The sequence below is a fragment of the Muntiacus reevesi genome, chromosome 18 (assembly GCF_963930625.1).
Source record: "Muntiacus reevesi chromosome 18, mMunRee1.1, whole genome shotgun sequence".
In the NCBI taxonomy this organism is placed as follows: domain Eukaryota; kingdom Metazoa; phylum Chordata; class Mammalia; order Artiodactyla; family Cervidae; genus Muntiacus; species Muntiacus reevesi.
This window is the reverse complement of record NC_089266.1, coordinates 50,745,284-50,770,222: the sequence shown is the minus strand read 5'-3', so window position 1 is coordinate 50,770,222 and position 24,939 is coordinate 50,745,284. Positions and strand designations below refer to the sequence as shown.

Here is a 24,939-nt window from a genome sequence, read left to right as displayed (position 1 = left end):
TGCCTGGCACTGAATGGACGCTGGCTGGATGAGTGAAGGGACTGAAAGCGGTGAACGGTGGGCACACTTCCTGCGTTCTGAGGGACAGGTTAAAGAAGAGAGAAAGGTGTTGCTGGGTGACTGAATAATATTGGTGAGGTGTTGTGGGGGAGCCCTCAAAGATCGAAGCAAGAGAGAACGAATGGGAAGAAACAGTTTCTGCTGCTTAAAGAGTTAGTTCTTTTTTTTCCCCCATTTATTTTTATTAGTTGGAGGCTAACTACTTTACAGTATTGTAGTGGTTTTTGCCATACATTGACATGAATCAGCCGTGGATTTCCATGTGTTCCCCACCCCGATCCCCCCTCCCATCTCCCTCCCCATCCCATCTCTCTGGGTCTTCCCAGTGCACCAGCCCTGAGCACTTGTCTCATGCATCCAACCTGGGCTGTGATCTGTTTCACCCTTGATAGTATACTTGTTTCAATGCTGTTCTCTCAGAACATCCCACTCTTGCCTTCTCCCACAGAGTCTAAATGTCTGTTCTGTACATCTGTATCAAAGAGTTAGTTCTTAAGAAAAGCACAAATGGAGAAGAGTGAAAAGGCTTGATTAAAGTAAGAAGTAGGCCTGACTTTAGACTGTACTCACTGCCTACAGGGGTGCCTCTTGGCTCTGTGGGATAATGTCTGAGTGACACATAGTGTATCAGTTACTCAGTACTCTAAGAAATTACATGTTCAGGGACTTTGCTCGTGGTCCGGTGGCTAAAACCCGTCACTCCCCAGTGCAGGGGGCCCAGGTTCTATTCTTGGTCAGGGAACTAGATCCCGCACGCCGCGACTAAAATTCTGCAAGCCACAACAAAGATCGAAGATCCCGAGCAGCAGAGCGAAGATCCAGTTCAGCCAAATGAATAAATAAATATTTCTTTATAAAAGGAATTATATATTTGGAGCTTGTGGATGTCTCTGCCCAGGAAGTTATGATTCCACTGTTGTCTTGGCTGGTTGGTCATTTTGTTGTTGTTTAGTCGCTAAGTGGTGTCTGACTCTTTTCGACTCCATGGACTGCAGCCCACCAGGCTCCTCTGTCCATGGGACTCGCCAGGCAGGAATCCTGGAGTGGGCTGCCATGCCCTCCTCCAGACCTTTCTAATACCAGCCCTTATTTTGAAGCTCTGGCATCAACTCTTTGGTTCATTTTTAAGTTATCACAACTCTAATAGCAAAAACTTTACATTATTCAAACTCTGTAAGAAAAAAAATTGTTCATGTAAACATTTAAAACAATTTCACACATATTTAGGTATCCACACCTACCAAATAATGCAGTTGTGCATTAAAAAATAATGTACATAAAAAAAGTTCAACTCACATAAATGAGTGAACCCAGGGCTCTAATTGGAGTTAACCTCCAATAGTCACCTGCCATTGAGTCCATGAGTTGGCAAATTAGAAATATATTTGTTCCCACTGGTACTTTATGCTTTCTTTTCTCAAATATAAAATGATTTCAAGTTATGACTTTCTTTAAGCTTAACTTGGCAAAGTTCCTAAGAACCAGCTTACCCCCTACTGAGGTAATTCAGTTACAGAGCTTCATTAAGGCTGGTTTGGTTTGGGAAACTGTTTCAGTGTTTGGGATCTCTGCAATGCTAAATTATTACTTTTAACTTTATCTTGTAAAAATTATGATCTAATCATTTTAAGTACTCTTGGTTAACAAAACACAGCAGTGGGTGTGCCTTTTAGCAGATGAAGAGACCACTTTTTACATTCCTTCGAAATAAGATATGGTTCAGTATTTTAAATCATAGCAACAGTTGATAAGAAAAACAGCAAAAAGGTAATCATTTCCATATGGAAAGAGAAGGAAGAAACCAGTGAATCTGTGAACTGTCATTTTTCCATATAAAAATAAGTCACCACTGGTAGACTTGGCAGAAAGGGCAAGTGTTCCTATTTGTTTCCCATTTTACATTTGTTAACACATTGCATGTGATGTGTTTTATTGAAATAAGCCATTCCCCTCAAACTCAGCTGCCAATTTCCAAATGTGTTTTGTCCTAAATGAGGCCAACATCTATATGTGTCAAGTTCATCTAGCACAGTATTTCCTTGTAGCTCAGATGGTTAAGAATCTGCCTGCAATCAGGAAACTCGGGTTTGATCCCTGGGTTGGGAAGATTCCCCTGGAGAAGGGAATGGCAACCCACTCCAGTATTCTTGCCTGGAGAATCACACGGACAGAGGAGCCTGGAGGGCCACTGTGGGGCTGCAAAGAGTCGGACACGACTGAGTGATTAGCAATAGTAATATATTAGTATTTCCTTGGTGATAAATTTTATCAACTTAGTGACATTTTGGTGAAAGCTCTCACCCCTTTTACTGAAAAGAATATGCCTTGATGTATATTACCTTATAATTACCTTCTTCCACACCAGCTAAATACCTGTCAGTACTTTTAAAACACTGAGCAAAATCGATTTCTGCTCTGGCATTCTAGGATGTAAAAGAAAAAATTTTCTGATGCCCAATTTCAGAAAAGCTAACAAAGTAAACAGTTGCTTATTTACTTTTCGTACTTAAGCATGATATACATTTATTAACAAAATCCTGACATTTATTTTTAAATAGCTGCTCAAAGTGGAAAATCTTACCCTGTTATCGAATAAAATATTCAAAAGACGTTCACATCATAGCATTTGACCACAGCTCCCTCTTGTGGTCCAAAACATTCATTTCAAAGATGAATATAAATACAGAACTGCAATTTCTTAACTTAAAATTGTGCTATGAAAGTTTAGCTCATATTTACTGAATGCTTTTTGGAATAAAGAGGCAAGTTTCCTTTTCTGATAGTTTCAAAGTTGTAATATCTCAGCAAAGTGTTCCCAAAGTTCTTTAAAAGAAGCACCAATTTTTTTTCTTACAAAGGAAAATATCAAGTAGATGTTTTCATTGAAAACATGAAAGGTTTTCCTCCTTTTCTGTGGCTATAGTATGAAGAAGGAATCAGCATTTGACTCTGTAGCATTAGCAGACTGGAATTTTAGAACCTTATAGAGAAAGTAGTATTACAAGTATTTTAGTCCAAAATTGACTTAAGGTAATTTTTCCCCTTGGTTCAAAATCAGAGGTTGCAGTAACTAGCAATAACCTGTTCTAACAACGTGAAACTGTCCAAAAACTCCTCTTCCTCAATTCCAAATTTTGTGTACTGATGAAGGTAGGCTCTAGGGAAAGAAACAAAATACGAAATAAAAATCTCAGGCAACTGAATAATTCAAAATCAAATAATAAACCTTTCGTAGCGCATGAACATCTGAACATGGCAAATTGTCTTAAAAGACTTATCTTTGCTTCAATGTTTACTCCAAAAGTTAGCAAACTTTCAAAGTTTATGTCAAACTCCGTCTATTCAAGACAGTGACAATAAAAGGCACATAGGAGGGGAATTTCCTGGCGGTCCAGTGGTTAGGGCAGCTTCCCAGTTGACTCAATGGTAAAAAGTCTGCCTGTCAATGCAGGAGATGCAAGAGACATGAGTTAGATCCCTGGGCTGGGAAGATCCCCTGGAGGAGGAAATGGCAATCTGCTCCAGTATTCTTGTCGGGAAAATCCCATGGACAGAGGAGCCTGGTGGGCTACAGTCCCCGAGGTCATGAAGAATTGGACAGGACTGGGCACGGATGCACGCATGTCAGTGGTTAGGACTCAGAGCCAGGGCCTGCATTTCATCCCTGGCTGGGGAACTATTATTAAGAAACCTGCAAGCTGCCAGGTGTAGCCAAAAAAAAGAAAAAAGAAGACAGCACATAGGGAAAAAAAGCGTGTTCAGATTTGGGTGTCTACCCAGCACATAGTCAACACCCTAGAGGAGATGACCTGGTTCAGTATAAACTCTTAAGAAGTGCCTGGGAAGTCTTATCTAAGGTGTGAAACTGTAGAGACACACGGATCCAGTTCTAGGAATGAAATGAAGCCTCCTGAGTGTTTTTTCAGACAACACTTAATTTGCACTTATGCCAGGTGATCCTGTTAATAGCCCCAGCCCCTCAAAATGTTCTGCAGAAGGAGAAATCATATTAAAAAGAATATCAAGGGCAGACATGAATTCATCGGTGAAAACAGCTGCTACCATTTACTGGCAGCGGGACGGGAACTAGACCAGAACTATACAGAAAGTGCATAGTCCTGAGGAGCTGGGGTTTGGGGAATGGCCATGCACAGGAGGGGAGACCCTTGGGAATCCTGGCCAATCAAAGTACAGGCTCATCCAGTCATCTGAGTTCTGCGCTCACATTAAGTAACTGTGGCAGAGGTCAGGGAACCCGCTAACACATTCTTCACACCAAGCAGACATTTCATAGTATCAGGTGGAGTTGAACTTGCTATATCCTTCTTACTGAGCAAGATCAGGATCTCTTCCATTCTCAAGGATCTTATTTTGGAAAAATACTATGGAACAGTTCTTGGGCATTTACTAGTCAGGCACTGGACTAGGTGTTTTTTTTACATTTTTCTCTCATTTTAACCTTCACCACATATGTCCTGTCTTTTGGCTCCATCGTACAGGAAAGGAAATGAAGCCAGAAGAACACGTTCAAAGTTTCATACCTACAAAGTGCTTACTCCATGGCACAGACTCAGTGTGTTCCCCCCAAATTTACACATTGCAATCCTAACTCTCAAGGTACTGATATTAGGAGGTAAGGCCTTTGGGACTGAGATTCGGTCACCACAGTGGAGCCCTCGTGAATGCAGTGACAGGCCCATGGAGCTCCTTTGCCTCTGCTGCCAGCTGAGGACACGGCAAAAAGACACCATCTATAAACCACGAAGTGGGTCTTCACTGGACATCAGATCTGCCGGGACCTTAATCTTGGACTTCCCAGTCTTCAGAAATAAACTTCTGTGGTTTATAAGCCACCCACTTTATGCTATTTTTGCTACAGCAGCCCAAACAGGCTAAGACACTCCAGAAGCTGCCTAGCAGTTATCTGTTAGTTCCCAAGGTTAGGAAAGGTCTGTAGATTTCTTTTGTACTTACCTTGAAGCAAACATATTCCATGCTTTACCCACAATCATATCAAGTGGTTTTACTAAGGACTGGCTATTGCTGACCAAGGCTGCAGACTTCTCATATTTCCTAAAGGCTCGCTGGGTTTTCCACACATTGAAAGCGTGAACAGGCTCTAACCAGGAAGTATAGAGAGCTGGATCTTTAAATGCTCCTAGAGTAAAACAACAAGCCATTGTTTATATCACAAATCATCAATTTTGGCAACAAGTTAATAAACAGATACTTTCTTTTCCATTTCACCAGAAGTCTTTTGTATTGCCTTTTAAAACTAGCTTTTTATATTGCTTTTGGATAAATGATCCATGTTCATCATCATTTAAAAAAATCACACTGTTCAGAAAAGTATTAAGAAGAAAATTTAACTCAACTCAACAGCTAAAATGTCACCACCCAGAAATAATGACTATGAACAGTCTTCTGACCCTCTCTTATACTGGAATTTTACATGCATGCTCTTATATGATTTGCATTTTTCATCCACCAATATGTTGTGAACCTCTTTTCCATGTCAATAAATATCACTCATATTTTTAAAAGCTTTTATGAACATATCATCATTTACTTAACACATTTCCTACTGCTGGGCATTTAGCTGTTCCCACATTTCTGTCAGTGTGAAAGATACTGTAATGAATATCTTTGAAAGAACACCTCTATGTACCTACATCATTTCCTGTGGGCAAATCTTTAAAAGTTAATTACTTTACATGTCCTTTTATTAATTCTTATTTTAAAATCTAAAATGAAGAATATGAAGAAAGTACCCCATCTGATTGACTTGAAATGATCTCTTCTTAACTATTACCAGTTTCTTATTTAAGGGTATTATAGGGGCTTCCCTTGTGGCTCAGTGGTAGGGAATCTGCCTCCCAGTGGAGGAGACACAGGAGACACCGGTTCGACCCCTGGGTTGGGAAGATCCCCTGGAGAAGGGAATGGTGACCCACTCCAACATTTTAGCCTGGGAAATCCCAGGGACAGAGGAGCCTGGTGGGCTACAGTCTATGGGATGGCAAAAAGTCAGACACAACTGGGGGACTAAACAATCACACAGGATGAGCCTGACATTCTTTGTATCACAGCTCTCACCGAGCCATACCAAGTCATGGCCAACTCAGTCGAAGGGATATAAACACAAGTGCGGGGTGTGACCCTTGCAGGACCAGGCCTGCCCTTCTTGGCTTATTCCTACGTGATCTGATGGCTGAAGCTCTAACAGATGTCTCAGACTAAGCTTGAAGCCACGAGGTGAGGATGACAAAGCAACCAGATTCAGGAAGAAAGAATTAAAACTTGTCTCTTATTTACACCACCTCCATTTTGCTGTCTGGTCACATACTGGTACAGGGGTTACGTTTTGCTACTAAAACAGAGTTTTTATTTTTCCTTTCTTTAAAAGAATGAATTTGGGGGACTGGCATTGACATATAACTGGTGAGAACATACATACAGCACACAGAACTCTCTTCAATGCTCTGCAATGACCTAAAGGGGAAGGAAATCCAAAAACAGAGGGTATGTATGGAAAGCCAATTCACTTTTCTGCATACCTAAAACTAACACAACATTGTAAAGAAACTATACTCCAATAAAAATTAATTTTAAAAAAATTCCAAGAGATACAGGAAAAAAAAAAGAATAAATTTGGGGGGAATTCCCTGGTGGTTCGGTGGTTAGGGCTGTGAGCTCTCACTGCCAAGGGTGTGGGTTCGATCCGTGGCCAGGGAACTAAAGATCCCACAAGTCACGTGGTGAGGCCAAAATAATAAGTTCAGGGACTTCTTTTTAAAAAAAAAAAAAAAAAATCATGTGTACCATGAACATCTGCAAAATGTGCATCTTAATTTTCACCTTAACTTTGCTCACCCACATCCGCACTGTGCACATCTTTCCCACGAAGGATGACCAAGTTAGCGATGGAAGTGTTAAAATGCGTCTCTTTGTTCACAGACATTTTACCAAGAGGAGGAAGTCCTGATAAAGGTGGCCGAACCTGCCAATCAATACCTACCAAAAGAAAAAAAGAGAGATTTTACAAATGGCCTTGACCAAGAACAGAAAAATGTAAGATGATATATGTAGTATTTTATAGAAATTTCCATTTGATAAGTACAAATTGTGGGGGTGGCATTCTGCTAAAAATTTAAATATTCTTACCTGGTTGACCTAAAGTGATTCAAACTATTCAATTCTGAGACAGGTATGAAATAATTCTTCACTGAATATTAAAGGATGGCAGCTACAAAGGATGGAATTCTACACTGCAATAAAAAGAAACTGACTATGGATAAATCTCAGAGGCATGATGCTAAGTGAAGCAAGTTTGACTCAAAAGGTTACGTACTGTTGGAGTCCATTTATAGGACTTTCCTTGGCTTCAAAATCACTGCAGATGGTGACTGCAGCCATGAAATTAAAAGACACTTGCTTCTTGGAAGAAAAACTATGGTCAACCTAGACAGCACATTAAAAAGCAGAGACATTACTTTGACGACAAAGGTCCATATACTCTTAAGCTATGGTTTTTCCAGTGGTCATGTATGGATGTAAGAGTTGGACTATAAAGAAAGCTGAGCGCCAAAGAATTGATGCTTTTGAATTGTGGAGTTGGAGAAGACTCTTGAGGGTCCCTTGGACTACAAGGAGATCCAACCAGTCCATCCTAAAGGAGATCAGTCCTGAATATTCACTGGAAGGACTGATGCTAACGCTGAAACTCCAATACTTTGGCCACCTGATGCAAAGAACTGACTCACTGGAAAAGACCCTGATGCTGGGAAAGATTGAAGGCAGGAAGAGAAGGGGACGACAGAGGATGAGATGGTTGAATGGTATCACCGCCTCGATGAATCTGAGTAAGCTTTGGGAGTTGGTGATGGACAGGGAAGCCTGGCGTGCTGCAGTCCATGGGGTCGCAAAGAGTCGGACACGACTGAGTGCCTGAACTGAACTAATAGGACCATCTAGAAAAGGCAAAACCATAGGAATAAAATTCAGATCAACAGTTGCTAGGGGGTTGGGGTGCAGAAAAGAGACTGTCTACAAAGGTGTGTGAAGAGACTTTTTGGAGCGTGGAAATACTCTGTCTCAATTGTGGTGGTGGTTACGTGGTATTAAGTATGTCAAAACTCATGGAACTATCCACCTAGAAAGAGTGAACTTCATTCTACATGTCTCTGTGAATAAACAAACAACATAGATAGAAAAACGTTAAGGGAAGTAGAAATGCAAAGCAAAAACAGGATTGAAAACTGACTAGTCAGAGGGAAATATTAAGAAAATACTCTTAAATTATACATAAGATAGGGAAAAATTTCAGTGTGCGTAAGAGTCTGATTTCCAGCAAAAGAAATTTCAGACAAAAAAAACGACTGGCATACTGAAAAACAGGCCAACTTAAAAATCTGGAAAGATGTTTGAACAAACATTTCACCAAAGAAGATAAACAAATAGCTAATAACCACATGAAAAGATGCTCGACATCACTGTCATTAGGAAAATGCTGATTGAAACCACAAGGAGACACAACTTCACAGCATCCAGTATGGCTAAGTCATTGGCTCTTAGACTGGCTTTGCAACCATGTGAAGCACGTCTCCCTTTGACTCCTGCTCAAGGAATGTTGCTAAACTTGTCTATTAGTCATGACGACTGCCTCTTTCCTATCCTACCAGGAAACTAAAGGTTAGCTTTCTGGAGAGGACAGGATTGTCTATAGTCTCAGAACACCAGGTAGAGGTAAGGGCAAAACTAGAGAGATAAGGTGAAACCCAGGATAACCATGGTCCCCCGCGCCTCTCAAGAACACTAAGGCTTTGTGTTTTTTTGTTTTGTTTTTTTTCATTTATTTTTATTAGTTGGAGGCTAATTACTTTACAATATTGTAGTGGTTTTTGCCATACATTGACATGAATCAGCCATGGATTTACATGTGTTCCCCATCCCGATCCCGGCTCCTGCCTCCCTCCCCATCTGATCCCCCTGGGTCTTCCCAGTGCACCAGCCCTGAGCACTTGTCTCATGCATCCAACCTGGGCTGGTGATCAAGATCACTAGGGCTTTGGCTAAACCCTCTGAGCAGAATATCTAACACAGCAGATAGGCAAATAGAATATCCAGTATGACAGACATACATGGGCTAGAGGGCAAAAAAAAAAACTAGACTGAAGCAGGTCAGAAGGCTCTGGTGAAGATTTCTCTAGGAAGATGAAACTGATAGAATACTTGAATACAGGCAGACCTTGGAGATTTTGCATGCTTGGTTCCAACCACCACAATAAAGTAAATTATCCTAAATTAAAAGACACTTGCTCCTTGGAAGATAAACTATGGCAAACCTAGACAGCATATTAAAAAGCAAAGACATTACTTTACTGACAAAGGTCCATATAGTATAAGCTATCATTTGTCCAGTAGTCATGTATGGATGTGACAGGTGAACCATAAAGAAGGCTGTGTGCCGAAGACCTGATGCTTTTGAACTGTGATGTCGGGGAAGACTGTTGAGAGTCCCCTGGAGACTTCTCCCCTGCAAGAAGATCCAACCAGTCCATCCTAAAGGAAATCAGTCCTGAATATTCATTGGAAGGACTGATGCTGAAGCTGAAGCTCCAATACTTTGGCCACCTGATGCGAAGAGCTGACTCATTGGAAAAGACCCTGATGCTGGGAAAGACTGAGGGCAGGAGCAGAAGGGGATGACAGAGGACGAGACGGTTGGATGGCATCACTGACTCAATGGACATGGGTTTGAGCAAGCTCCAGGAGATGGTGAAGGACAGGAGAGCCTGGTGTGCTGCTGTCCATGGGGTCAAAAGTGTCAGACACTACTGAGAGACTGAACAACAATCCCAACAAAGCATGTCACACCAATATTTTTTCATTTCCCAGAGCATATAAAGGTTATGTTTATACTGTAATCTATCAATTGTGCAATAGCACTGTTTCTAAAAAAAAAAACCAGCGTACAGACTGTAATTTAAAAGTACTTTATTAGTGCTAAAAAATACTGTCATCTGAACTTTCAAGTTATAATCTTTAACTTGAAAGTTGTTTTTCAATAGTAACGTCAAAGGGACTGTCCTGGTGGCCCAGGTTGAGAGTCTACCTGCTGATCCCTGGTCTGGAAGGATCCTACATGCTGCAAGATAGCTGAGCCTGTGAGCTGCAACTCCTGAGCCCACACTGTAGAGCCCCTGCTCCGCAACAAGAAGAGTCACCGCAGTGAGAAGCCCGGGCACCACAGCTAGAGAGGAGCCTCTGCCGCCACAACTAGAGAAAGCCTGTACGCAGCAACACGGGTCCAACACAGCCAAAATAAACAAACAGCTGTTTTTGTAAAAAACAAAAAACATGATGACATTAAAAAAAATAGTAACATCAAAGATTACAGATCACCATAACAAATATAATAAGAAAAAGGTGTGAAATACTGTGAGACTTGCCAAAACACGCCACAGAGACGTGAAGTGAGCCAACGCCGCTGGAAAAATGGTGCCAACAGATTTGCTAGATGAAGGGTGGCCACAAACCTCCAATCTGCCAAAGAACACAATATCTGCAAAGTGCAATAAAACAAGGTATGCCTGATACCAAGAAAAAGCAGTTCAGACAAGTAGTGAAACAGGGCTGAATAATTGACAGGTACATAGAAAAACTAAGCAAACAAGAAAACAAGGCAATCATTAACTCCAAAGAAAACAAAAAAAAATTATACAGGAAGGGAAAAGTAATCATAGGATGCTCTGTTGCTCAGCTGTGAATAACATTTACTTGATCATGATAGTATAAAACTGAGTATCGCTTTAACCCAATGATGATACTTACTACTGTATCAGAAGGATAAGGAGACAGGGTATTTCAGGACTTAGGGCCCAGTGTTAGAAAAAAGCTAAATCCTAACCCTCCGTGGTGGGAAGTAAATAGGTCATAAATAAATAAAAAATCTACAAATGGCAATAAATAGATAAAAACAATAACAGAAAGAACAAAGGAGTTTTGAGAGACAGTTACCTTTAACAAGGAGACAACAGAAGGTTATGGACTAAGAATTTTAACAACCAGCTTCATAGAATTAATTCACTCTTTAGGTAGATATAAGAAGTTATGGGGAAAAAAAAGGAGTTATGGCTCATATACGGTAGAAAACTATGCAGCTACTAAAAAGAACAAGGCATGTCTAAATGAATGAATTGAAATAAAGGCTACAAAATACTACATTGAAAAAAGCAGAACAAAAAAATACATATAATGTGATGTCAGTTTTATTTTTGTAAAGTGTGTTTACATATATATGCCCTTAGAACTTCGACTCTCATGTGAATTCACTAATGCAAACTAGCAAAAATAAATCAACTAATAAAATTTTAAAATACTGTAAGTACAACTTTAAAGTAAGTAAAATTGTAATTTAGCTTGGTTCAGAGGGCCAAGCAAAAAGCTGTGGAAAATTCTTCCCAGGCCTTAACGGTTAATCAAGAAACTGTCAGAGCGTACCCTGCTGAACCCTTAAGGACAAATGACTCCTGTGTTCCTTCCATGCCCTCCTTTTTGAAAAGCAGTGTCTACCAGTTATCCTCCACCTGTTCCAGCAGGGTCTGTAGGGAGTGGGGCGTACTTAGAGAGCAAGACTCAGGAAATCTCACCTGAGGAACAGAAATCCACACCTGGACCTGCTTTTAGATGACAAGATGCTGAATTTTAGGCTGATGGGCTAAAGGAATGTGCTAACAGGCTGAGGTGCTAACTCTGGAGGACCTGAGACAGGTTAAGTATGTTCTGCAAATGGGAGGACACGATTCATTAGGTGACAGAGGGTGGAAGCCAGCTTCCAACATCAACTCCTGTGCATTCAGGCTCTTGCAGGGTCTTCTCCCCGTGGGACAGGGTTGACCTTAATAACAAAGAAGATGATGCAAAATGATGGTATGTGGCTTTTAAAGCTAGGTCATAAGAGACACTAACTTCTGCCTTGCTCCTTCCTGGGTCACTCATCCTTCCTGTTCTGAGGACATGGAAAAAGATACACTGCTGAAGGTGATACTGTTGGGGTCGATCTTCACACAGAGCATTCCGATACTGTATGAGTTTTAAAACTATATTCTTCAACATGGTTAGTGACATAAATACATTTATTCGTATATTTACTTTGGTCACCTGATATGAAGAGCTGACTCATTGGAAAAGACCCTGATGCTGGGAAAGATTGAAGGCAGGAGGAGAAGGGGACGACAGAGGATGAGATGGTTGGATGGCATCACCGACTCAATGGACCTGAGTTTGAGCAAGCTCCAGGAGATGCTCAAACATCTGGCGTGCTGCAGTCCATGGGGTCGCAAGGTGTCGGACACAAGTGAGTGGCTGAATGACAAAAATTTATAGGAAAACATTTAAATGTTCAAACTTCATATCTATAACTGAAAAAATGTTGACACTCTAAATTCCCATATGGGAAAATGACTAAACAAACAGTGGTTTATTGACCCGAGAGGGCCCAGAGGCCCACGTCATAAGCTACCCCAAGGTACACGTGTTCCTTGATAACAGGTATTGCCAGAAAAACAGGTCCTGTGGCCAAAAAGTTTCCGAAGCATTACTTCAGATGTGAACTTTCTACTTATCTCCAACCCTCAGGCACTATGATCTAAAATCCATAAGGTATTACAAGTAAACGTAGAGGAAATCCACTCTCATAGTACTGAAAACTAACTGATTGGAATCTGTGGTAAAATACATGCTTCCAAAATTGTACACAGTAGTGACTTCCAGTTAAAAGTGACAATCTGAACATACCAGTTTACTCCTCAAATCTCACTAATGACAGAGGAATTTGTTTAAAAGACATGAAAAAAAATGGAAAGAAGATAGTGGTGACAGAATTTTCGAAGCTGGAAAGCAAAGGAACCAGTGGTTACTGACGTAGCAAACAGAGACCTCTGCCCACAGTGAAGGTTCTAGAAGCTGACCAAGTGCTTCTAGAAGAGGAAGAGGTGGGAGGATTAGTTAAAAACCTGTATGAGAAGCAGTGAGAGCCCCAGACCCTTCCCCAGTCCCTGCAGTAGGCGGGCTGCCCCCCTCCATCTTGGAAGGGGGTTTCTACTCAGTAAAGGCTAAACCTCTGAAAAGACAGCAATAAACACCCCAGATAAAGATCTCTGCAGTCATAAAGTGTCATGAGATAAAAGATCCACACTAAGGAATTCCAGAATGTTAGAAACAAAGAGGAAAATCCTAAAAAATACAAGAGAGAATGAAACAGGATTAGAAATCAGACCAAAGTGGGACTGCTCAGCTGCAACTCTGGAAGCTGGAAGATTACAGAGCAACACTTTCAAGACACTGAGGAAAAATGATTTCCAGCCTCAAATCCTGTACCTGGCCGAATGATCAATCAAAGAGAAAAGCAGGATAGTGACATCTGCAGCCTTAAAATGCTTACCTTCCCTGTACTCTTTCTTACAAAGCTCATGGAGGGCACGGTCCACATGAGGGAATGAGCCCAGAAAGAGGAAGATTTGGAATCTAGAACAGGGCTAGAATATAGGAGGCAGAGAGGCCAGTGCTGGTTGCTTCTCAAGCCTGCAGAGTAATCAGTGCAGACTGAAGGGGGACGGCCTCTGGAGGGGACATCGCTAAGAAGAGAATGGAAGTAATAAGACTGCCTGATGGGTTGGCTGAGAAGGGTTTCATTTTTATGGAAAAGTTTAGCGGTAGATTTGTAATAGGTACAAAGAGTATCAACCAAATAATTATTAACTCTAGGAGGAAAAAATAAACGGTACATGAAATAAAATGTAATCTGTGTATGTAGTACATGGCTCAACTGTGAATATAATTTACATAGCAAAAATAATACAAACACTGAGAACTTATTTTAACTAGACTGGGAGACCAGAGGGAAGGTGTGTGTAGAGGGTATAAGAAGATTTCATTCTCAGTTTTATGCTAGGAAGGTAGAGGCTATCTAAGCCTGGAAAATAAAACAAATAACAGAATAAGGAAGATGTTTAGAAATGGAGGCCAATTCCAGAAAGAACATCTCAGATCACTGAAAGCAGTGCCCGCTGGGCTGTGGGGAAGTGGAGAATAGGCTGTCCTCTTCCCCATTATAAATTCATACTGGGCAATTACTTGACTTAAAAAAATTTAAGATGTACTTTACATACAATGTGACATACAGATTCAAATATACACTTAAATGAGTTCTGACAACTTGATTTTTTAAAAAAAAAACTACATGCATATATTACTTTGATAAAAATAAAATAAAAATAATTGTCACACTCATCTGAATTTTTTTTTTTTTTTTTTTTTGAGAAATGAAACTGTGAAGTGATTAAGAAACCTTCCCAGGATATTCTGGTGAGTTTTTGTAGGAGCTTCCCAGATCAGAAGAAGGCACTATTATTTCAACTGGCCCAAGCCAGTTTATATTGGGAACTTCAGTAAGGCATTTTTCCCAGTTTGTGGGTGCATATTTTTAAAATACCCTTTACCTTCTTCCATTTTCGCATTAGAAATGAGCATCTGTCTCAAATGCTTGAGGAGGCCAGCCCAAGTAAATGTGCTGTATGCCAGTGAATTCTCAGACATTTGAGGAATGTTACGAACACCCAGCATCTTGAATTCTGGATGGGGAACTAAATTCTCCATTAAGTCTCCTGCAAAGAAAAAAAATCTGAACTCAATTCTTAAATTCCATGTTATTTCCGCTGGCTCATATACAACCATGATTGGATGGCTCGGGGGGACCAAATGTGTTTTCTCCTCCAAGGCTAAAACTGCTTAAATTTCAAAATGTAAATTCAATTTCAGAGACAATATGTATGAATGCTTGATTAATGCTAATGCTTAATCAACTAATGCTTGGTTTTGGCACCTATTTTAGCATGAATGAAAAAAAACACACTTTGCCAAAAGGAAACAATAATTTTTTTTAGTTAAGAACCGGGAAATGTGAATGAAATATTTAGCTAAACCTCAGGAAAGCAAAGTAAGCATTAGAGGTAATATAATTTTATTGTCATTCTGTGTTCACTAAATGCCCCCTTAGAAATTTTCTTAGATCTCTTATTTATTTGGTTAAATGATAATCAGAACCTCTTAACATGAAACTCTACTTGGAAAGAAGACAGGATTAGTAATTCTTGAACACAGGAATATGTCTGTCTTTAGAACCTAATACTTGTAATGAAAGAGAATGAAGGAGAAAGTTACTTTGTTTTTCACTCAGGGCTTACTTATTCTAAAAATGTTTTTATTTTTTTAATATATCATATATATATTTTATATATTTATAGAAAATACTCTTTTTCTAAAGGAGAAAGAAAAATCTTTTACCATAACATGAAATTTAAATCTTATGGGGACTTCCCTGGTGATCCAGTGGCTAAGACTCCATGCTCCCAGTGCGGGGGGACTGGGTTTAACCCCTGGTCCACAAACTTGATCCCACATGCGGCAACTAAAGATCCCACGTGTCACAATGAAGATCGAAGATTCTGCGTGCCACAACTAAGAGCCTGCACAGCCACATGACGAAATAACACTAAAGAATCCATTTTATGATAATGTGGAATGCAAACTCATAGCCTATGTCCTAATGTTAAGAACAAATTCTGACGCAAACATCTATAAAATGTTGCACAAATTGATCTTATGGCTAGTGGCATTTCCTCTAAATATAAGAAGTCTTTTCTGTAAAGTTGTTAGAGCTGAATTCTATCACATAGCACGTACAACAAAAAACAATTAGCAAACAATTCCTGAACTCTAACGCACAGATTGTTAAAAATCTGCATTTCCCTCCAGCTTTCTTGCTCACCTCGTCTCATCTTAACCATTCTTGGCTTTGTCAAACTCTGAGTTTGTGTCCCCACAAACTCCCAAACTGAAATCCTTCCCTCCAAGGTGATGGCTTTAAGGAGGCGATGGGGCCTTTGGGAGGTGAAGTCTCTTTATGAAAGAGACCCCAGAGAGGTCTCTTGTCCCTTGTGCCATGTGAGGACACAGTGAGAAGATAGCCACCTGTGAAGATGGCTTCTAATCAGCTCTTCACAGGCAGTCCAGTGGATTTTTCACAAGGTGATCATGCCAACAACCTCCTTAAAATCCCCTGCTCTTAGAATAATGAGGCGGCCTTTACATGCTTACAGGGACCTCCCAGGTCAGCCACTGCTCGCTGCCCGAGCCTCAGGTGTCAGTCATCCCCTGCACCATTCTCTGCGCTCCAGTGACGCTGGATTTCTCTCTGTTCTTAAAGGGCCATGCTTCCTTCTGCCACAGGGCCTTTGCACGAGCTATTCCTGTCTCCCCCCCCTTGGCTTAGTTAACTCCAAGTCTTCATTCAACTCTGTGCTCAAGTGTTAACTTCCTCAAGGGCTGACTTCTTTGCCTCATCAGCCTGAGTCTGGTTCCTTCGTGACACATTCTCTTGGATCTGTACTCCTTTCCTTCAGAGCATTTAACTCAGTTTTTAATTACACCTTCTTGGCATAATTGTTTAGTGTGAACACAACGTCTACATTGGTTCCTCACTGGATCCCCAACATTTAGCATAGTGTCTGGCACATAGCAGGAAGTCAGTAAATACTGGTTGAATGAACAGATGTGCCATATGGTAAGTACTGTGGAATGCACAGAAATTAACAAGACACATGTCGCCAAGGAAGTTGCAAATTAGTGGGGACTACAAGATATGCACATGACGGACTCCTCCAAGGAAACGCATGACGCTAATTACAGCAGCGGCATCTGGGAGCGGTCAGCGGGTGACTTACTTTTGATTGCATATTCTTTTGTACTCCTTGAATAAATATGTGTGTTTGTGTCTGTAACTCTTAAAGATAAGCAAACACACTTAAAGAAATACTAAAGGCAAAAAACATTAAGTAACATAAAATAGATACAGAATACAGTACAGGGGTAAAGAACTCGGCTGCCAGTGCAGGAGATGTAAGAGATGTGGGTTCGATCCCTGGGTCGGGAAGATCTCCCAGAGGAGGGGTTGACAACCCACTCCAGTATTCGTGCCTGGAGAATCCCATGGACAGAGGAGCCTAGCAGGCTACCGTCCATAGGGTTGCAAAGAGTTGGATATGACTGAAGTGGGCATGCACACACAGGAGTTCAGAGGTGGAGGGTTACTTTAGGTAAAGGTCTCAGTAGAAAAGCTTTATGAAAAATTATCACTTGGAACTTCCCTGGTGGTCTAGTGGCTAAAACTCCAGACTCCCAATGCAGGGAGTCGGGGTTCAGTTCCCGGCCAGGAAACTGTACTAAAGATCCTGCATGCCTCAACTAAGACCCGGGGTAGCCAAATAAACAGTAGAAAAGAAAAAAAAATTATCCCTTGAATTGGATCCTAAAGGATGAGTAAGGTTTCAGTAGAGGTGGAGGGAAGCAGGAAGTGATTTTTAAAGAGGAAACTCCGAGCAAAAGGACCAAAGCAGGAGAGTTCCAGACTGAAGACAGAAGTGGAGACAGGATGAAAAGCAAGTGCGGAATCTATGCAGAGGAGGCAGAAGGTGACGAAAATGGAAAGTTAAGACTCAGGGCAGAATGTGGAGGCCAGGCTAAGAAATTATGGCAAATCCGGCAGGTGATGCGTGAGCCACAGAATGAGGGTTGAGTAGAATACAAGGTTAGATCCGTGCTTTGGGAAGCCTCACTGGGGTCAGTGTGTGAGGTGGACTGATGCCGGGGCGGGGGGCTGGGGGGGAGGCAGGCAACAGGAAGGGAAGCAGGGTTAGGACCACCTTGAGCCAGGGATGTCCATGTAGCTGCGAGCTTCTGTTTTTATGAAACAGAGACAGAGAGAAAGAGAGAGGGGCAGAGATTGAGAATAAAAAGAACTTTGTATTCAGGGGGAGCATGCAGTATCAGTTAAGAGATGCTGACCAAGTGAACCAAAGTCAGAGAGACAGGGAAGCGGGAAAGAATGCAGACAGCGGGGAGAGAAGGCACCAACAGGTCTGAGCACATGATGAGATAAGAGGACAGGGGGAGAAATTCAGGCGACAGGAATGGGGGAAGTGCGGGAGGGGAGGCAAGCCGGGGGAAAATGATGAGTCTGTTCAGAGCATGCTAAATTTGAAGAAGCAGATGCAACTAAGAAAACTGGGATAGGCAACTATTTGGGAAAGAGGGTAAGACTGAGAGGTATAGATTCCCGGGTCCTTTGCATCTGGAGGGTTTGAATGGATAAAGCACCACTTGACAAATAAGCTGAAAAAAAGAGTGGTGGGTTTTATTACAGAGTGATGAAAATGATGGTTGTGCCACGCTGTGAATATGTTAGAAAACACTGAAGTGTGTATTTTAAATGGGTGAGTGGTATGGTATGTGAATTATATCTCAAAGTTATTTTTTAAAATAGGGAAGAAAAAAAAAAGAAAAAGAAGAGAAAGGGTCCTGAAGAATGGAATCAGTGGAAGGTTCTGAAATGAGGGAGATGTGAGTATATCTTCAGATAGAGGCGAGAGCCAGAGAAGAAGAGCTCTGAGGCTTTCACAACATCAGACTTCTCTACAAATAACCCACAGGGGCACAAATACCTAGTGGATTTCTCCTGTAGTGAAATGAGCCTTCCCTGGAGTAAGTAGGCTGGAACACACTTCCCAGCTGATGTGCGAGGACTTGATTTATATCACAGAAGGAGATCTGCTTGATGTTCATCAGCCTTGCACAGATCTTATGAACAGCATCATTCTCATGAACAAGGAGGGCGTCTGAAGATCGGTACAAGTGAGAAAGTGTCAAAATGGAGTTGTAGTTCTGAACAATAACCTGGAGAGGAAAAGGCCACAAATAAGAAAGGTAGAAGGACTTCCCTGGTAGTCCACTGGCTAAGACTCCACGTTCTCAATGTGGGGGGCCAGGGTTCGAGCCCTGGTCAGGGAACGAGATCCCACATGCTTAGCCACAGCTAAGATCTGGAGCAGCCAAATTAATAAATACTGGGAAAAAAAAAAAAAAAAGGTAGGAGAGAATAGCGGTTAAGAGGGCATTCTGCTGCTAAGTCGCTTTAGTCATGTCTGATTCTGTGTGACCCCATAGACGGCAGCCCACCAGGCTCCGCTGTCCCTGGGATTCTCCAGGCAAGAACACTGCAGTGGGTTGCCATTTCCTTCTCCAACGCGTGAAAGTGAAGTCGCTCAGTAGTGTCCGACTCTTCACGACCCCAAGGACTGCAGCCTACCAGGCTCCTCTATCCATGGGATTTTCCAGGCAAGAGTACTGGAGTGGGGTGCCACTGCCTTCTCCGAAGAGGACATCCTACCTAGGTTCAAATCCTGGCTCTTCTATTTTCTAGCTATATGATCTTAGATAAGGCACATAATCTCTCTATGTCTCAGTTTCCTCATTTGTAAAATGGGGATAATAATTATACCAGCCTCTTAAGAGTTATAAGAATTAATGACAGAATACCAGTAAAGCACTTAGAATAGTGCCCTGTGTATAGTAAGGCTTCAGTAAACGATGAGTATACTATTACTATCACTATTACTATCATACTTTCTACATCATTTCCTCCTGTGACTTATTTCATCTCCAGTTTATTATTTCTCCTACTAGGCTGATCTGCGGCAAATTGGCCTACATAGAAATGTCCTTTCAATGGAAAGAAATGAAAATTCTTTGAAGGTTGGCAATGGCAGGATGAGGTCAAGGTCCCTGATTTACAGGCAGTAGCCAGACCCAGGAATGGGTTTCTGAGAAGATGCACAGTTTTCTTCTTTGGGATATTTATAAATAAGGACACCTCATTTGCTTGGGAAAGTTTAAACAAAGTTACATGAATTATTTATGAAAGTACCATAGTGTATACTCACTCCTGACACAACAACTTAACATTTCCAAAGAAAGGATGAGATAGATCTTTTACGTACATTTGTTTTAACTGCAAAGAATACAAAACAGAAATTTTTAAATTGATAACGTTCATACCTCACCAGTTCCATAAGGCCATATAATCTGATTCATTTTCAAAGCACTTGAGTACTGATCTTGTAAGTTCTGAGTAACGAAGGCTCCTAGCCCAGATCCGGTGCCTCCAGCCATACTCATTATGATGAAAAAGCCACTCAAAGAATCGCATTTCTCCACTTCCTTCTGGATTAGGTTCATTATAGATTCTTTATGCCTGGGTCCATGAACAGAGTATCTATGCAGTGCAAAACAAATATCTTTCAATTTAACCAGAGAGATGGATTGCAGAGAAAGGTACAGGAGAGAGAAGGTTTTCTAAACCTATGGAAGTGAACTACCTCTCATGAGACACACAGGTACCCTGAGTGACCAAATTTTATATACACAAGTTAAGGGGACTTCCTTGGTAGTCCAGTGGTTAAGATTCTGTGCTCCCAAAGTAGGGGGCACAGGTTGGATCCCTGGTTGGAGAACTAAGATCTTGCATGCAAAGCAGAATGGCCTAAAGATAACAACAGCAATAAGATGCACATACAAAAAAAAAGAAAAAATAGAAGAAAATAATAAGATATGCAAGTCAAACATTTTTTAAAAGTGAATAGGACTGTTAGGAGAGTAAATTTACTGGGCATAGATAATTCTCTCTAATAGGTTATTCCTTTGGCTAGAATTACCAGGTGGTTCTAAAGATTCAGTTCCGTTCAGTTCAGTCACTCAGTCGTGTCCGACTCTTTGCAACCCCATGGACTGCAGCACGCCAGGCTTCCCTGTCCATCACCAACTCCCGGATTTCCTCAAACTCATGTCCATCAAGTCGGTGATGCCATCCAACCATCTCATCCTCTGTCATCCCCTTTTCCTCCCACCTTCAATCTTTCCGAGCATCAGGGTCTTTTCCAATGAGTCAGCTCTTTGCATCAGGTGGCCAAAGTATTGGAGTTTCAGCTTCAACATCAGTCCTTCCAATGAATATTCAGGACTGATTTCCTTTAGGATGGACTAGTTGGGTCTCCTTGGAGTCCAAGGGACTCTCAAGAGTCTTCTGCAACACCACAATTCAAAAGCATCAATTCTTCGGTGCTCAGCTTTCTTTATAGTTCAACTTTTAACATTCATACAGGACTACTGGAAAAACCATAGACTTGACTAGACAGACCTTTGTTGGTAAAGTAATGTGTCGGCTTTTTAATATGCTGTCTAGCTTGGTCATAACTTTTCTTCCAAGGAGCAGGCGTCTTTTAATTTCATGGCTGCAGTCATCATCTGCAGTGATTTTGGAGCCCAAGAAAATAAAGTCAACCACTGTTTCCACTGTTTCCCCATCTATTTGCCATTAAGTGATGGGACCAGATGCCATGATATCAATTTTCTGAATGTTGAGTTTTAAACCAACTTTTTCACTGTCATCTTTCACTTTCATCAAGAGGCTCTTTAGTTCTTCTTTGCTTTCTGCCAAACGGGTGGTGTCATCTGCATATCTGAAGTTATTGATATTTCTCCCAGCAATCTTGATTTCAGCTTGTGCTTCATCCAGCCCGCAATTTCACATGATGTACTCTGCATATAAATAAGCAGAGTGACAATATACAGCCTTGACAAACTCTTTCGTAGATCTGGAACCAGTCTGTTATTCCAACCCACTCCAGTATTTTTGCCTGGGAAATCCCAGGGACAGAGGAACCTGGTGGGCTACCATCCATGGGGTTGCAAAACAGTCAGACACAATTAAGTGGCTAAAGACCAACGTTTAGTATATCAACTGTGCAGTTATAACTACACTATTAATCAACTGTGCAGCTGTATCTAAACTGGAAAGCTTGAGGAATTATTCTTACCCATAGGCCCAGTTGTTTCCAGAACCTTGTTTTTGACAGAAGCATGAATGCTGGCCATATTTCCACCGGCCAGAACGGGCAGCTTTGGACAGTGTTTGATTGATAACCTTAGGTTCCATGTCAACAAGGACAGCACGAGCAACTGGAACTAGAGAGGGAAAAAAGATCAAAAGACATATAATCCTATTTGGGGTAACTCAGAGCATAAACTTCTCTAAATTAAAAAAATTAAAAAATGCAAAGACTGAGAATAGAAAGATCTGCCATTCTGCTTAGAAACTGAGGTGGGCAGCAGCAGGGATATGCAGATGGTTCACAATGCCCAGCATTCTGCTAGGCGGGGTGAATAAATATGGGCTAAAATGATGACTGGGTCAAGTTGACAAACATCTGTTGAGTGCTTATAATGCGCTATGTGCTGTGCTAAAAACACAGAGATGAAGACAGTATCAATCCAGCCCAAGGAGAACCAGGGAGGGAAGTAAAACACATCAACTTAATCATGAAGTGATGTGATAGGACCCAGAACAAATCCACACTAACCGAGGAGCTTATTCAGAAGTACAAAATACCAAGGGCACAAAAAGCATCTCAGGATTATTGAAGCAGAAGATGGAGAAAGGGGGTGTAGGAAATGATGGACAGGATGGAAAGCAGGCAGGGCTCAGATATTAGAAGTCCCAATATACAATGCTAAAAACCTTGAAACTTTTTTTTCAGGCAATGAGGAACTACTGAAAACGTTCAAGTACAAAAGGAATAGTCATATGTCTTTTTTTTAAATGTCAGATGTCTTTATTATTTTTTTAAATAGCTTTTTACTACATTTATTTCTTTACTTATTGTTAAGTAAGTTTAGTTAAGTACTTCTTGTTAAGTAAGTAAGGAAGGCATGTGGGATTGTAGTTTCCCAACCAAGGATAGAACTGGCACTCCCTGCAGTAGAAGTGTAAAGTTTTAACCACTGGACCACCAGGGAAGTCCCTCAGATGTCTTTTTGAATACAGCAGTGTGGAGGACAGATGCAATAGACACAAGAGACCAGGCAGGGAACTCAGAGGAGTGTCTTGAAATAATCCAGATGAGGAAGGACAGAGCCAGAACTAAGGCAATGATAGCGAAGATGGAAAGGGGAGAGGAGTTTCAAGGGACATGTAGGAGATAAACTAAGCAGATCTGAATGTGGGCAGGAAGAACAAAGTTTTAAGGGAAAAACAATGCATGCCCTTGGGTATGGAGATGTTGAGTTTGAGGTACACATGAGAGACACAGGTGATGTTCACTAATCAGTCTGCAGCTTGGAAGAGATGCTAGGCTACAGATTTGAGAGTAACCAGTGTAAAAGATGGAGCAACATTTGAGAGTCACTGAACTTGCCCAGAGAGAACTATACAAGTGAGGAAGACGCTGACATGCAACCACTAGAAAAGAAAAGTTCAGTGACTAAGAAAAATTAGTCTCAAGGAGGGAGTTTTATAGCTAATGTTATCAAATCTGGTAGAGAAGTTAAGTGAATTAACAAAAACAAAAACAGTTACTGACTCTAGTAATTAGGAGATCACTGGGAATTTTTCATGGGACAGCTTCAGTGGTATTGTAAAGCAGAAGTAGGATTATAATTGGTAAAGAGGGTTCTCCTTTGAGAATCTTAGATGAGAAGGAAGGAAAAGAGCTACAGTCAAGAGCTAAGTTTTATTTGGTTGGATGGGTTTAGATTGGCAAGATCTGAGCAAGTTCATGGCCTGAGGACAAGATATCACTGGAGAGGGAAAGCTTAACACAAAAACAAAGGGCTGAGAACAAAATCATTCTGCTGCAAGAAGGAGGGGATTCAGACACCATGTACAGGGCCTGGCCTTGAAGAGACTGGTTATATGACCATACATACCTCCATTTTCCTCCTCACTGAAGAACCTTTCTTTGCAAGATGCTTGATATGCCTCATTCTCCCTTTTAGAGCAGAGTCCTCCGGGACAGTGTGAGTCATTAAATAAAGCATCAAACACTTCAAAACCAATCTGATTGCCACATTGACCAAGCTGCACTGTTACTATTGACATGCTGAGAAACAAAACAAACCCCTTCGAAAAAGTGAGCAACCTGTAATAGAAAAAATATCGTCTTAGAGAACCAGTACATTACTAACAAAGAACAAAATATGTTAACACACATCAATAAGAATATATAATTTGCAAATACTATATATAGACAAAATAGCTACGTTGTTTAAGGAGCCAATCATTCAAGGAAATTGTTCTTTTTCTCTCTATGGTTTTGGGATTTGGGACTGCTGTACCCAAATCCATTCATACACAGCTCAATAGTTTCCAAAATCTCACGTGTAACCGCAATTTTCTAAGCATGCGTTTAAAACAAACAAAACAAAGTGAATTCTGATTGAAGTAATTCATAGTATCCACTTCACACCAAAGGGACATAGAAAATGCAGAGGTGAGCTCAACGGTAGCACATTTAATTAACATTAATTTTCTCGCTTCTAAATACTTTCTCTCTCCACCAATCAACTTTCTGTACTGGTAAATACATAACACTTACAAGAAAGTCTTTGTATTTAGCTCAGATAAGACAGCAAGGAAGACGAGGCTTGGAGGGAAAAAAAGGAGAAATAGTAGAGCAAGTAACCACTATTTTTAACAATGAAAAGAGACAGTTTTTGGTAAACACTTTACCACGGGGTTTATGCAGCATTAGAAGAAGCCGTGGCTTGTAAGCCAGACTCTGTACTTACAATCATCAAACAACTCTGCAAAATTGGTATCATTATTTTTCTTTTATAGATAAGGAAACCGAGGCTGTGAAAGGTCAGTGACTTTCGCAAGGGCACTAAGCTGGTAAAGAGCAAAGCCAAGTTCTGCCTTTCTACACCTCCCCTGGAGCTCCCGATTAACCCCACTCACTGGCAACCGCAGGACCAGCCGTTTCTGCTCGTTTCAAACTTCACGGGGGCAACATTTTCCTAATGCGCAGGCTCACTTTCGATACCGAAAAAAACTACAGAGAACGAATGCGCATGTTCCACATACGAACAGATTTGCTGGGGTTTTCTGCCTCCTCCCAACCCCCCATTCAGAAAGGTTAATCACGCATG

General features: G+C 41.1%; 1 protein-coding gene across 2 annotated transcripts; it reads right to left on the bottom strand.

Moving 5' to 3' along the window:
• Positions 1-447: 447 nt before the first annotated feature.
• On the bottom strand, positions 448-24,939 carry TUBD1 (tubulin delta 1). 2 transcript variants are annotated; one of them, XM_065909583.1, is made up of 9 exons: positions 24,749-24,939; positions 23,719-23,930; positions 21,831-21,978; positions 20,014-20,230; positions 18,621-18,852; positions 14,562-14,726; positions 6,934-7,074; positions 5,035-5,218; positions 448-3,217 (listed from the first exon to the last, which is right to left on the bottom strand). In XM_065909583.1, the coding sequence occupies exons 2-9, from the start codon at positions 23,888-23,890 to the stop codon at positions 3,115-3,117; spliced, it is 1,362 nt and encodes a 453-aa protein (XP_065765655.1). In that variant the 5' UTR covers positions 23,891-23,930; positions 24,749-24,939; the 3' UTR covers positions 448-3,114. The 2 variants fall into 2 exon arrangements, with proteins under 2 accessions (XP_065765655.1, XP_065765656.1); XM_065909584.1 differs by lacking the exon at positions 24,749-24,939 and adding an exon at positions 24,580-24,737.

What these genes read in the sequence shown, in the direction of transcription:
- TUBD1 (XM_065909583.1), bottom strand. Translation starts at nt 23,890, where the DNA reads ATGTCAATAGTAACAGTGCAGCTTGGTCAATGTGGCAATCAGATTGGT. An exon ending in GGCCTTATGGAACTGGTGAG is followed by an intron (nt 18,853 to 20,013) that starts GTATGAACGTTA and finishes TTTCCTCTCCAG; the next exon opens with GTTATTGTTCAGAACTACAA. An exon ending in TGGAATATGTTTGCTTCAAG is followed by an intron (nt 3,218 to 5,034) that starts GTAAGTACAAAA and finishes TTCTTTCCCTAG; the next exon opens with AGCCTACCTTCATCAGTACA.